This window comes from Pseudophryne corroboree, chromosome 3, assembly GCF_028390025.1.
Source record: "Pseudophryne corroboree isolate aPseCor3 chromosome 3, aPseCor3.hap2, whole genome shotgun sequence".
NCBI classification, from domain to species: domain Eukaryota; kingdom Metazoa; phylum Chordata; class Amphibia; order Anura; family Myobatrachidae; genus Pseudophryne; species Pseudophryne corroboree.
The window spans coordinates 190,655,876-190,670,871 of record NC_086446.1 but is presented as its reverse complement, the minus strand read 5'-3'; the positions used below and the strand labels follow the sequence as shown (position 1 = coordinate 190,670,871).

The 14,996-nt window shown below is 48.7% G+C and overlaps 1 protein-coding gene across 2 annotated transcripts in view; it reads left to right on the top strand.

Moving 5' to 3' along the window:
- Nucleotides 1-428: 428 nt before the first annotated feature.
- The window catches only part of TMEM254 (transmembrane protein 254), a 52,384-nt gene continuing 37,816 nt past the window's right edge, over nt 429-14,996 (top strand). The window contains exons 1-3 of one of the 2 annotated variants that reach the window (XM_063958736.1): nt 429-613; nt 986-1,089; nt 2,271-2,330. In XM_063958736.1, the coding sequence (XP_063814806.1) occupies nt 527-613; nt 986-1,089; nt 2,271-2,330 (251 nt within the window). In that variant the 5' untranslated portion in view covers nt 429-526. The remainder of the gene's footprint in view (nt 614-985; nt 1,090-2,270; nt 2,331-14,996) is intronic. The other variant, XM_063958735.1, reaches the window with a different exon arrangement.

Below are 14,996 nucleotides of genomic sequence, written 5' to 3'. Positions count from 1 at the left end.
ACAGAACTTTCTTAAATACTCGTGTATTAAGAAAGATAGGATTATGAGGAATATATGGTAACAGATGGTAATAATGGAACTTATTATTATTATCATTATTAAACAATTAGTCTATGTTAATAACAAGGACAACTACAGCAGAAAGGATAAAGCTTTTAAAGCTGAAACCGTCCCTGTCAATTAGAGACAGTTGACTAGTGTGTAACAATAGAGCCCAGCGCTGCATCCCCCGTCCCAACACTGATGTGAAGAGTCAGCTCTGCTGCCTCTGCGAGACACACACACTGCTGTGGCTAGTGGCTGGCGGCGTCACCTGGGACGAGGATAGGGGGCGGAGCTGGAATGCTTACTGTACGGGAGCTGTATTGGCTGCCGGCTGAGTAGGTAATGAGGAGGGGGTGGGGCTATGTGCCTACCGAACGGAGGAGGGTTATAGATCACGTGATACGACAGCGAGTGGCCGGTGTGTCAGTGTGTGTGGACCCTCAGCAGCAGCAGCAGCAGCAGCAGCAGCATCATCATCATCATGGCATCGGCCGGCAGTGCCTCGTACTTTCAGAGAGCCAACCTCTTCTGGATGGCAGTCATCGTAATCTTCTTGAGCTTCTTCACTGTAAGGTTTGGCGATGGCTGGTCGGTGCATTGAGCTGCTGGGTGCAGAATAGCTGCGGATGTCAGCAGGACGTATATGCCTCCTTGGCGTCCTACATAAATAAATAGATATAAATAAAATGTATTTATTTATACACGTTTCACCATGCCATGGTTTGCATTACCTGGAACTGTAGATGTATAACCCAGACCCAGAAATGAGTTCCCATACTTCCCATTTTACAAACAAACCTACTGCTATTTTATCATTTAGCATATTTAATAATGTACTGTACTGTAAAGAGGTGATTTGTAATAATATATAGTACAATAAATGGAATTTGGTTATTTTAAACACTCCAGCTTTTTCCATTCATATATTTTTCATTTTCAGTGGACCGTTTTCTGGCCGACACAAGTCCCTTATGAACAGCTGGGGCCTCTAGGGTCACTTGCTGAGTACCTGGTGAAGAATTACTACAATGTCATGTATCGTGGGTGAGTTCCAGGTGTCCCTTTTATTTGCGTTTTTAATAGATAGCAGATTGTGCGTTCAGAAGTAAAATACAGTTTCTAAGAGAGAATTCTATAGGTGGTTTCTAGAAATGCACCTGTCCCTAATCACTGGTTACAGAGATACACTATGTTACAATTGTAAAGTGCAACAGGATTTGCTGCGCTATATAAGAAACTGTTAATAAATAATATTACAGAAATAGATAACGAGATGGCTGCTCTCTACAGGTTAAACAGTGTAAGGGCCCAACCAAAAACCATTAATAAGTCTGAACTTTTTCTTTTGTAGAACTTATCCTGAGAGTTAATGTTGGGAATAGTATGTTTTACTTCCAGAAGGGGATTTCATATACAGTATATGGCTATTGCCTGGATTCTAGCCATGTAATAATAGCAATACGAAGCTGTGGAGAAGGTGTATCCTGTCTTGGAGAGAGATAAAGTGGAGAAGTTGCTGAAAGCTTCTCATGCTGAGTACACATTAGCAGATGATTTCTGCAGATCTGATAACTGCTAATTATCAGCTCCGTGTGCTCCTATATACTCTGAGCATTTTTAAGCTCAGTGTGTACTCTCTTCAGATGACTTCAACAGGATTGGGAGGTTGCGAATGAGATAACGTGTGCAGTTTTGGTGTGTGCTGGGGTGAGGCAGAACCTTTCCTGTTATACTAACTTTTGTGCCAGAGTTTTGACTGTATACTATAGGTATATGAAAAATACATCTACCCCTTATATTACCTCCTTAGATTAATGTTACGCATAATGCTATGAATTGCTTCAAAGCAAGAATAGATGATCCTCCAAACATGTATAGTATAGTGGAATTTGATTTTGCCCACCTGTACCTATTGTTTGACAAGCTAAGCAGGTGTGGTTTCAGCAGTGGAGCCAAGTTATAGTGTATATGTCCTTACAACTGATCTTTGCTCCCTTCTGACAAATCCGATAGGAACGCAGAAACAAAGATCAGCAGGAGCTATCCTTTTTGTCACTAACAAACCCATGTGCTTTGAACAGTGAAAGAACGTTTGCTTAGGGTGTAATCCTGATTGAGTTGGCACAAATAAGTTATACATTGCCAATGTGCAGTAGCTAATGCTAATAGTAAGGTTGATAAAATCCAAACTTTCAGCCAAAAATAAACACCTTTTATTGTTTCAGGTATTGGGTTACATGGGTGATCCATATTTCCGAAGCCTCGTATGGTTTATACCTCTGCAGGTCAGTACCTATAATTACATTTTAGTTGTGATGACTATCAACCTTGTCAGGTATGTTAAGGAAACTGACAAGCAGCAGTATGGTAGAGTTGTCCACCATAGGGCTGATTTCCAAGCAACTGTTGTGGTACTCATGCATAGATATAGAATCTGCTGGCAAGTATGTATAGGAGAGTTGGTCATGCGACCAGCGCTCGGGATCCCGGTGGTCACCATGCCGATGCCGGGACCCCGAGCGATCAAAAGCCCTACAGTCGGCATGCCGACTAACAGGGGCTATTCCCACACATGGGTGTCCATGACACCCATAGAGTAGGAACAGAACCTGTGGCGAATGCAGCGAGCACACAAGGGTTTTGTTTCGCTCACCCCCCCCCCCCCCCCCTTCCCTGCTGGCATTCTGTGGTCGGTATGCTGACCGCCAGGACCCCCACCACCGGTCACCCAACCCCAACCCATGTATAGTCCCCCTTTGGAGTATGGTCTTCCATTGTGTGAACTGAAATGTACAATTTGCTATGTACCTTTAACCATTTACCTGACGCAGTTGCATGGGGTGCTACTGCAGCCGGCTGGGCTCTTGTCTGCTCCTCCGCCCCCCAGCGGTTTCAGAGAAGATCACATGTGCCCCCCTTCTATCACTGATGTAGTGCTCTAATACAGCAGAGATCAGATGATGCCTCTGGGTGGAATCTGTTTACATTAAGGGGGAGTAATCCCACTGGAGAATTAATTAACACTTGCGGAAGGGGCTAATTCAGTGGGACCTATTGGCGGGGTTGGGGGGTTTATAGGCACTCCTAGGGTTTTTTAAAAATGTTAAAAAAAATTTATGAAATAATATATTAAAAACCTTTTATTACTATTTTTTTCATTTGTGCTGTAAATAAATCCTGCATTTCTCCTCTGTTTACCAATACCATTGTATACCAAGAGGTTGTTTGTTCAAGAGGCAGTTGTTTAAATACTGTTTTTCCCAGTACATATGTAATTATATGATAGTTCTGGGTTGCCTTGTGTATGCAGTATGTTTTACAATTTCATCCACCTCCTTTTAATATGACGCTGCACAAGTAATTATAATTCTGGAGGTAAGGCTTCTCATAACATCAGTTCATGATATAAACTGATGCACTGTAATATCAACATTTGTGGGCAGATTGAATTAACTGTGTGGATAAAACTCTTGGCTGCAGCATTAATAATCTGCAACTAGTTAAAACTACTTTCAGTGGGAGTTAGCGCAGCTTTCAGTAGGTGAAAGTAGGGAAATTGCCAGGATGCAGAGCCGCACCCCTGGGACACCCCTCCCAATGTATACCAACATGTCTTTCTTTAAAGAGCAGAAAAATGTGCTAGATGATGTGGGGCATGTATGTTGGGTGTTATAATGATGGGACAGGGGTTTTAAACTTGCAGATAGGAGTTGCAAGTGTTTTGTTCTTCACTTTTTTTTCTCTGACGTCCTAAGTGGATGCTGGGACTCCGTAAGGACCATGGGGAATAGCGGCTCCGCAGGAGACTGGGCACAACTAAAAGAAAGCTTTAGACTACGGTAGATGCTAGAATCAAGTGGGCTAAGGGACCTTTTCCGTAAGGGGGAGGAGTTACGACGCAAGGGGGAGGAGCTAGACCAGCGGGATAGTTCCTCTACTATCCACGCCACCAACTATTACCTTTAGTAATTAGGTGGTGAGCGAAGCGAGCCACTGTGCCCGAAGCGTGGCGAGCGAAGCGAGCCCGCGAGGGTACTTTTCGGGTACCCTGTTCGCCCGTAGCTCCTCCCCCTGGTGACGTAGCTCCTCCCCTCAATACGTCACAAGGTCCCTTCAGCCACTCCGATATAGAACCAACCTTTAGACTACTGGTGTGCACTGGCTCCTCCCACTATGACCCTCCTCCAGACTTCAGTTAGAATCTTGTGCCCGGCTGAGCTGGATGCACACTAGGGGCTCTCATGAGCTCCTAGAAAGAAAGTATATTTTAGGTTTTTTATCTTACAGTGAGATCTGCTGGCAACAGACTCACTGCAACGAGGGACTAAGGGGAGAAGAAGCGAACCTACTTAACTGGTGGTAGCTTGGGCTTCTTCGGCTACTGGACACCATTAGCTCCAGAGGGATCGACCACAGGACCCGACCTCGCTGTTCCGTCCCGGAGCCGCGCCGCCGTCCCCCTTACAGAGCCAGAAGCAAGAAGTGTTCCTGAAAATCGGCGGCAGAAGACTTCTGTCTTCAACAAGGTAGCGCACAGCACTGCAGCTGTGCGCCATTGCTCCTCATGCACACCTCACACTCCGGTCACTGATGGGTGCAGGGCGCTGGGGGGGGGGGGGCGCCCTGAGGGCAATATAAGACACCTTGGCTGGCAAATCTACACCATATATAGTCAGGAAGGCTATATAGGTGTAAAAATACCCCTGCCAGAATTCCAGAAAAAGCGGGAGAAGTCAGCCGGAAAAGGGGCGGGGCCATCTCCCTCAGCACACTGGTGCCATTTTCCCCTCACAGCTCCGCTGGAAGGACGCTCCCTGGCTCTCCCCTGCAGTTGTCAAGCTACATAAGGGTAAAAAAGAGAGGGGGGGGCACTAAATTTAGGCGCAGTATATATAAAATAAGCAGCTATAAGGGAAAACACTTATTTATAGTGGGATCCCTGTGTTATATAGCGCTCTGGTGTGTGCTGGCATACTCTCTCTCTGTCTCCCCAAAGGGCTTTGTGGGGTCCTGTCCTCTGTCAGAGCATTCCCTGTGTGTATGCGGTGGGTCGGTACGGCTGTGTCGACATGTTTGATGAGGAGGCTTATGTGGAGGCGGAGCAGATGCCGATAAATGTGATGTCACCCCCTGCGGGGTCGACACCTGAGTGGATGGTGCTGTGGAAGGAATTACGCGACAGTGTCGACTCCTTGCATAAAAGGTTTGACGACATACCAAATGTGGGACAGCCGGCTTCTCAGCCTGTGCCTGCCCATTCGTCTCAAAAGCCATCAGGGGCTCTAAAACGCCCGCTACCTCAGATGGCAGACACAGATGTCGACACGGATACTGACTCCAGTGTCGACGACGATGAGACTAATGTAACTTCCAGTAGGGCCACACGTTACATGATTGAGGCAATGAAAAATGTGTTGCACATTTCTGATGTTACCCCCGGTACCACAAAAAAGGGTATTATGTTTGGAGAGAAAAAACTACCAGTAGCTTTTCCTCCATCTGAGGAGTTAAATGAAGTGTGTGAAGAAGCGTGGGCTTCCCCTGATAAGAAACTGGTAATTTCTAAGAGGTTACTAATGGCGTACCCTTTCCCGCCAGAGGATAGGTCACGTTGGGAAACATCCCCTAGGGTGGATAAAGCACTCACACGCTTGTCAAAGAAGGTGGCACTACCGTCTCCGGATACGGCCGCACTGAAGGAATCTGCTGATAGAAAGCAGGAGGCTATCCTGAAGTCTATATATACACACACAGGTGTTATACTGAGACCAGCTATTGCTTCAGCATGGATGTGCAGTGCTGCAGCTGCGTGGTCAGATTCCCTGTCTGAAAATATTGATACCCTAGACAGGGACACTATATTGCTAACCGTAGAGCATATTAAAGACGCACTTTTATACATGAGGGATGCACAGAGGGATATTTGCCGGCTGGCATCTAAAATTAGTGCAATGTCCATTTCTGCCAGGAGAGGGTTATGGACTCGGCAGTGGACAGGAGATGCAGATTCTAAAAGGCACATGGAAGTTCTGCCTTTATAAGGGTGAGGAGTTGTTCGGGGATGGTCTCTCGGACCTCGTTTCCACAGCAACAGCTGGGAAGTCTACATTTTTACCCCATGTTCCCTCACAGCCAAAGAAAGCACTGTATTATCAGGTACAGTCCTTTCGGCCCAATAGGGGCAAGCGGGTTAAGGGCGCGTCCTTTCTGCCCAGAGGCAGAGGTAGAGGGAAAAAGCTGCAGCATACAGCCAGTTCCCAGGAGCAAAAGTCCTCCCCCGCTTCCTCTAAGTCCACAGCATGACGCTGGGGCTCCAGAGGCGGAGCCAGGTACGGTGGGGGCCCGTCTCAAATATTTCAGCAATCAGTGGGCTCGCTCATGGGTGGGTCCCTGGATCTTTCAAGTAGTATCTCAGGGGTACAAGCTGGAATTCGAGACGTCTCCCCCCCGCCGTTTCCTCAAATCTGCCTTACCAACCACTCCCTCAGGCAGGGAGGCAGTGTTACAGGCAATTCACAAGCTGTATTCACAACAGGTGATAGTAAAGGTGCCCCTACTTCAACAAGGACGGGGTTACTATTCCACAATGTTTGTGGTACCGAAACCGGACGGTTTGGTGAGACCCATTTTAAATTTGAAATCCTTGAACACATATATAAAAAAATTCAAGTTCAAGATGGAATCGCTCAGGGCGGTTATTGCAAGCCTGGACGAGGGGGATTACATGGTATCACTGGACATCAAGGATGCTTACCTGCATGTCCCCATTTACCATCCTCACCAGGAGTACCTCAGATTTGTGGTACAGGATTGTCATTACCAATTCCAGACGTTGCCGTTCGGTCTATCCACGGCTCCGAGGGTCTTTACCAAGGTAATGGCCGAAATGATGATACTCCTTCGAAAGAAGGGAGTTTTAATTATCCCGTACTTGGACGATCTCCTGATAAAGGCGAGGTCCAGGGAGCAGTTGTTGGTCGGGGTAGCACTATCTCGGGAGGTGCTACAACAGCACGGCTGGATTCTAAATATTCCAAAGTCACAGCTGGTCCCTACGACACGTCTACTGTTCCTGGGAATGGTTCTGGACACAGAACAGAAAAAAGTGTTTCTCCCGGAGGAGAAGGCCAAGGAGCTGTCATCTCTAGTCAGAGGCCTCCTAAAACCAAAACAGGTGTCGGTGCATCACTGCACGCGGATCCTGGGAAAGATGGTAACTTCCTATGAAGCAATTCCATTCGGCAGGTTCCATGCAAGAACCTTTCAGTGGGACCTGTTGGACAAGTGGTCCGGATCGCATCTTCAGATGCATCGGCTGATAACCCTGTCTCCAAGGACAAGGGTGTCTCTGCTATGGTGGCTGCAGAGTGCTCATCTTCAAGAGGGCCGCAGATTCGGCATACAGGACTGGGTCCTGGTGACCACGGATGCCAGCCTTCGAGGCTGGGGGGCAGTCACACAGGGAAGAAACTTCCAAGGACTATGGTCAAGTCAGGAGACTTCCCTGCACATAAATATTCTGGAACTAAGGGCCATTTACAATGCCCTAAGTCAGGCAAAACCCCTGCTTCAAAACCAGCCGGTACTGATCCAGTCAGACAACATCACGGCGGTCGCCCATGTAAACCGACAGGGCGGCACGAGAAGCAGGACGGCGATGGCAGAAGCCACAAGGATTCTCCGATGGGCGGAAAATCACGTGTTAGCACTGTCAGCAGTGTTCATTCCGGGAGTGGACAACTGGGAAGCAGACTTCCTCAGCAGGCACGACCTCCACCCGGGAGAGTGGGGACTTCATCCAGAAGTCTTCCAAACGATTGTAAACCGTTGGGAAAGGCCACAGGTGGACATGATGGCGTTCCGCCTCAACAAAAAGCTAGAAAGGTATTGCGCCAGGTCAAGAGACCTGCAGGCGATAGCTGTGGACGCTCTAGTGACACCGTGGGTGTACCGGTCGGTTTATGTGTTCCCTCCTCTTCCTCTCATACCAAAGGTACTGAGGATAATAAGGAGAAGTGGAGTAAGAACTATACTCATTGTTCCGGATTGGCCAAGAAGAGCTTGGTACCCGGAACTTCAAGAAATGATCTCAGAGGACCCTTGGCCTCTGCCGCTCAGACAGGACCTGCTGCAGCAGGGGCCCTGTCTGTTCCAAGACTTACCGCGGCTGCGTTTGACGGCATGGCGGTTGAACACCGGATCCTGAAGGAAAAGGGCATTCCGGAGGAAGTCATTCCTACGCTGATTAAAGCTAGGAAAGAAGTAACGGCAAACCATTATCACCGCATATGGCGTAAATATGTTGCGTGGTGTGAGGCCAGGAAGGCCCCAACGGAAGAATTTCAGCTGGGCCGTTTCCTGCACTTTCTACAGTCAGGGGTGACTATGGGCCTAAAATTGGGTTCCATTAAGGTCCAGATTTCGGCTCTATCGATTTTCTTCCAGAGAGAACTGGCTTCACTACCTGAAGTTCAAACTTTTGTTAAGGGAGTGCTGCATATTCAGCCCCCTTTTGTGCCTCCAGTGGCACCTTGGGATCTCAACGTGGTGTTTGATTTCCTAAAGTCACATTGGTTTGAGCCACTTCAGACCGTGGAATTGAAATATCTCACGTGGAAAGTGGTCATGTTGTTGGCCTTGGCTTTGGCCAGGCGTGTATCAGAATTGGCGGCTTTGTCATGTAAAAGCCCTTATCTGATTTTCCATATGGATAGGGCAGAATTGAGGACTTGTCCCCAATTTCTCCCTAAGGTGGTATCAGCCTTTCATCTGAACCAACCTATCCTGGTGCCTGCGGCTACTAAAGACTTGGAGGCTTCCAAGTTGTTGGACGTAGTCAGGGCCCTGAAAATTTATGTTTCCAGGACAGCTGGAGTCAGAAAGACTGACTCGCTATTTATCCTGTATGCGCCCAACAAGTTGGGTGCACCTGCTTCATAGCAGACTATTGCTCGCTGGATCTGTAGTACGATTCAGCTTGCACATTCTGCGGCTGGACTGCCGCATCCTAAATCAGTAAAAGCCCATTCCACGAGGAAGGTGGGCTCTTCTTGGGCGGCTGCCCGAGGGGTCTCTGCTCTACAACTTTGCCGAGCAGCTACTTGGTCGGGGTCAAACACATTTGCTAAATTCTACAAGTTTGACACCCTGGCTGAGGAAGACCTAGAGTTTGCCCATTCGGTGCTGCAGAGTCATCCGCACTCTCCCGCCCGTTTGGGAGCTTTGGTATAATCCCCATGGTCCTTACAGAGTCCCAGCATCCACTTAGGACGTCAGAGAAAATAAGAATTTACTCACCGGTAATTCTATTTCTCGTAGTCCGTAGTGGATGCTGGGCGCCCATCCCAAGTGCGGATTGTCTGCAATACTTGTATATAGTTATTGTTTAACTAAAGGGTTATTGTTGAGCCATCTGTTGAGAGGCTCAGTTGTTATCATACTGTTAACTGGGTATTGTATCACGAGTTATACGGTGTGATTGGTGTGGCTGGTATGAGTCTTACCCGGGATTCAAAATCCTTCCTTATTGTGTCAGCTCTTCCGGGCACAGTATCCTAACTGAAGTCTGGAGGAGGGTCATAGTGGGAGGAGCCAGTGCACACCAGTAGTCTAAAGCTTTCTTTTAGTTGTGCCCAGTCTCCTGCGGAGCCGCTATTCACCATGGTCCTTACGGAGTCCCAGCATCCACTACGGACTACGAGAAATAGAATTACCGGTGAGTAAATTCTTATATATATATATATATTTTTTTTTTTTTACAAACACAGTTAAAAATCACAATCCAGACATAGCTGTACCTCAAAATACAATAGACCGGGGCTTGACAAATTTTTCTAAAATCTAGGAGCCAGTATGAAAGTGTAAGAGCCAGACCACCATTGTCGTTCTCCCACCCCCACAAAAAATAAATTAACTGCGCCCCCCTTCCCCACCACACAGCCACATTACTGAGCAGCCCCCCGCCTCCCCCAGGCAAACCAGTACCACAACCACACAACCAACGGGGCCCCCAGGCAAACCAGCCCTCCGCAGCAAACAATCCCACATCACTACCCCTTCCAAAGCCGCAATCCCTGACCACGCATAGACCCTCTTATCGGAGAGTTCTATGCAGCCGGCATTTTGAGACAGCAGACAGTGCAGGGCCAGGACAGATAGACAAGCAGTCAGCGCAGGCTTGGAAGGACACTTAGCACATGCAGTCCTGTGCATGAAATGGCTGCCACAATTCAGGCATGCCCATGAATTCCTGCTGGGGTTGAAGAGGATCGGCTTCTTCCCTCCCTGCATAATCTGGTAGCCAGGCAGCAAAATCTAGGGCCATGGCTACCTGGCCCCTGGGATTTGTTGAGCCCTGCAATAGACTATTTTCTCTGACGTCCTAAGTGGATGCTGGGGACTCCGTCAGGTCCATGGTGAATAGCGGCTCCGCAGGAGACAGGGCACAAAAGTAAAAGCTTTAGGATCAGGTGGTGTGCACTGGCTCCTCCCCCTATGACCCTCCTCCAAGCCTCAGTTAGATTTTTGTGCCCGGCCGAGAAGGGTGCAATCTAGGTGGCTCTCCTAAAGAGCTGCTTAGAGTAAAAGTTTTGTTAGGTTTTTTATTTTCAGTGAGTCCTGCTGGCAACAGGCTCACTGCAACGAGGGACTTAGGGGAGAAGACGTGAACTCACCTGCGTGCAGGATGGATTGGCTTCCTAGGCTACTGGACACTAGCTCCAGAGGGACGATCACAGGTACAGCCTGGATGGGTCACCGGAGCCGCGCCGCCGACCCCCTTGCAGATGCTGAAGAGAGAAGAGGTCCAGAAATCGGCGGCTGAAGACTTCTCAGTCTTCATGAGCTAGCGCACAGCACTGCAGCTGTGCGCCATTGCTCTCAGCACACTTCACACCAACGGTCACTGAGGGTGCAGGGCGCTTGGGGGGGCGCCCTGGGCAGCAATGAAAGTACCTATGCTGGCTAAAAATACATCACATATAGCCCCTGGGGCTATATGGATGTATTTAACCCCTGCCAGGTTGTCAGAAAAACGGGAGAAGAAGCCAGTCGAAAAGGGGGCGGGGCCTATTCTCCTCAGCACACAGCGCCATTTTCCTACACAGCTCCGCTGCTAGGAAGGCTCCCAGGCTCTCCCCTGCACTGCACTACAGAAACAGGGTTAAAACAGAGAGGGGGGGCACTTATTTGGCGATATTATTATATATTAAGATGCTATAAGGGAAAACACTTATATAAGGTTGTCCCTGTATAATATAGCGTTTTGGTGTGTGCTGGCAAACTCTCCCTCTGTCTCCCCAAAGGGCTAGTGGGGTCCTGTCCTCTATCAGAGCATTCCCTGTGTGTGTGCTGTGTGTCGGTACGTGTGTGTCGACATGTATGAGGACGATGTTGGTGAGGAGGCGGAGCAATTGCCTGTAATGGTGATGTCACTCTCTAGGGAGTCGACACCGGAATGGATGGCTTATTTAGGGAATTACGTGATAATGTTAACACGCTGCACGGTTGACGACATGAGACGGCCGGCAAACCAATTAGTACCTGTCCAGGCGTCTCAAACACCGTCAGGGGCTTTAAAACGCCCATTTACCTCAGTCGGTCGACACAGACACGGACACTGACTCCAGTGTCGACGGTGAAGAAACAAACGTATTTTCCATTTGGGCCACACGTTACATGTTAAGGGCAATGAAGGAGGTGTTACATATTTCTGATACTACAAGTACCACAAAAGAGGGTATTATGTGGGGTGTGAAAAAACTACCTGTAGTTTTTCCTGAATCAGATAAATTAAATGAAGTGTGTGATGATGCGTGGGTTTCCCCCGATAGAAAATTATTGGCGTTATACCCTTTCCCGCCAGAAGTTAGGGCGCGTTGGGAAACACCCCTTAGGGTGGATAAGGCGCTCACACGCTTATCAAAACAAGTGGCGTTACCGTCTCCAGATACGGCCGCCCTCAAGGAGCCAGCTGATAGGAGGCTGGAAAATATCCTAAAAAGTATATACACACATACTGGTGTTATACTGCGACCAGCGATCGCCTCAGCCTGGATGTGCAGCGCTGGGGTGGCTTGGTCGGATTCCCTGACTGAAAATATTGATACCCTTGACAGGGACAGTATTTTATTGACTATAGAGCATGTTTATGGACACGACAGTGGTCAGGTGATGCAGATTCCAAACGGCACATGGAAGTATTGCCGTATAAAGGGGAGGAGTTATTTGGGGTCGGTCCATCGGACCTGGTGGCCACGGCAACTGCTGGAAAATCCACCTTTTTTACCCCAAGTCACATCTCAGCAGAAAAAGACACCGTCTTTTCAGCCTCAGTCCTTTCGTCCCCATAAGGGCAAGCAGGCAAAAGGCCAGTCATATCTGCCCAGGGATAGAGGAAAGGGAAGAAGACTGCAGCAGGCAGCCCATTCCCAGGAACAGAAGCCCTCCACCGCTTTTGCCAAGTCCTCAGCATGACGCTGGGGCCGTACAAGCGGACTCAGGTGCGGTGGGGGATCGTCTCAAGAGTTTCAGCGCGCAGTGGGCTCACTCGCAAGTGGACCCCTGGATCCTACAAGTAGTATCCCAGGGGTACAGATTGGAAATTCGAGACGTCTCCCCCTCGCAGGTTCCTGAAGTCTGCTTTACCAACGTCTCCCTCCGACAGGGAGGCAGTATTGGAAACAATTCACAAGCTGTATTCCCAGCAGGTGATAATCAAAGTACCCCTCCTACAACAAGGAAAGGGGTATTATTCCACACTATATTGTGGTACTGAAGCCAGACGGCTCGGTGAGACCTATTCTAAATCTGAAATATTTGAACACTTACATACAAAGGTTCAAATCAAGATGGAGTCACTCAGAGCAGTGATAGCGAACCAGGAAGAAGGGGACTATATGGTGTCCCTGGACATCAAGGATGCTTACCTCCATGTCCCAATTTGCCCTTCTCACCAAGGGTACCTCAGGTTCGTGGTACAAAACTGTCACTATCAGTTTCAGACGCTGCCGTTTGGATTGTCCACGGCACCCCGGGTCTTTACCAAGGTAATGGCCGAAATGATGATTCTTCTTCAAAGAAAAGGCGTCTTAATTATCCCTTACTTGGACGATCTCCTGATAAGGGCAAGGTCCAGAGAACAGTTGGAGGTCGGAGTAGCACTATCTCAAGTAGTTCTACGACAGCACGGGTGGATTCTAAATATTCCAAAATCGCAGCTGTCTCCGACGACACGTCTGCTGTTCCTAGGGATGATTCTGGACACAGTCCAGAAAAAGGTGTTTCTCCCGGAGGAGAAAGCCAGGGAGTTATCCGAGCTAGTCAGGAACCTCCTAAAACCAGGAAAAGTGTCAGTGCATCATTGCACAAGGGTCCTGGGAAAAATGGTGGCTTCTTACGAAGCGATTCCATTCGGCAGATTTCACGCAAGAACTTTTCAGTGGGATCTGCTGGAAAAAATGGTCCGGATCGCATCTTCAGATGCATCAGCGGATAACCCTGTCTCCAAGGACAAGGGTGTCTCTTCTGTGGTGGCTGCAGAGTGCTCATCTACTAAAGGGCCACAGATTCGGCATTCAGGACTGGGTCCTGGTGACCACGGATGCCAGCCTGAAAGGCTGGGGAGCAGTCACACAAGGAAAAAATTTCCAGGGAGTGTGATCAAGTCTGGAGACTTCTCTCCACATAAATATACTGGAGCTAAGAGCAATTTACAATGCTCTAAGCTTAGCAAGACCTCTGCTTCAAGGTCAGCCGGTATTGATCCAGTGGGACAACATCACGGCAGTCGCCCACGTAAACAGACAGGGCGGCACAAGAAGCAGGAGGGCAATGGCAGAAACTGCAAGGATTCTTCGCTGGGCGGAAAATCATGTGATAGCACTGTCAGCAGTGTTCATTCCGGGAGTGGACAACTGGGAAGCAGACTTCCTCAGCACGACCTCCACCCGGGAGAGTGGGGACTTCATCGGGAAGTCTTCCACATGATTGTGAACCGTTGGGAAAGACCAAAGGTGGACATGATGGCGTCCCGCCTGAACAAAAAACTGGACAGGTATTGCGCCAGGTCAAGAGACCCTCAGGCAATAGCTGTGGACGTTCTGGTAACACCGTGGGTGTACCAGTCGGTGTATGTGTTCCCTCCTCTGCTTCTCATACCTAAGGTACTGAGAATTATAAGACGTAGAGGAGTAAGAACTATACTCGTGGCTCCGGATTGGCCAAGAAGGACTTGGTACCCGGAACTTCAAGAGATGCTCACAGAGGACTCATGGCCTCTGCCGCTAAGAAGGGACTTGCTTCAGCAAGTACCATGTCTGTTCCAAGACTTACCGCGGCTGCGTTTGACGGCATGGCGGTTGAACGCCGGATCCTAAGGGAAAAAGGCATTCCGGAAGAGGTCATTCCTACCCTGGTCAAAGCCAGGAAGGAGGTGACCGCACAACATTATCACCACATGTGGCGAAAATATGTTGCGTGGTGTGAGGCCAGGAAGGCCCCACGAAGAAATTTCAACTCGGTCGATTCCTGCATTTCCTGCAAACAGGAGTGTCTATGGGCCTCAGATTGGGGTCCATTAAGGTTCAAATTTCGGCCCTGTCGATTTTCTTCCAGAAAGAATTGGCTTCAGTTCCTGAGGTCCAGAAGTTTGTCAAGGGAGTACTGCATATACAACCCCCTTTTGTGCCTCCAGTGGCACTGTGGGATCTCAACGTAGTTCTGGGATTCCTCAAATCACATTGGATTTGAAATATCTCACATGGAAAGTGACCATGATATTGGCCCTGGCCTCGGCCAGGCGAGTGTCAGAATTGGCGGCTTTGTCTCACAAAAGCCCATATCTGATTGTCCATTCGGACAGGGCAGAGCTGCGGACTCGTCCCCAGTTTCTCCCTAAGGTGGTGTCAGCGTTTCACCTGAACCAGCTTATTGTGGTACCTGCGGCTACTAGG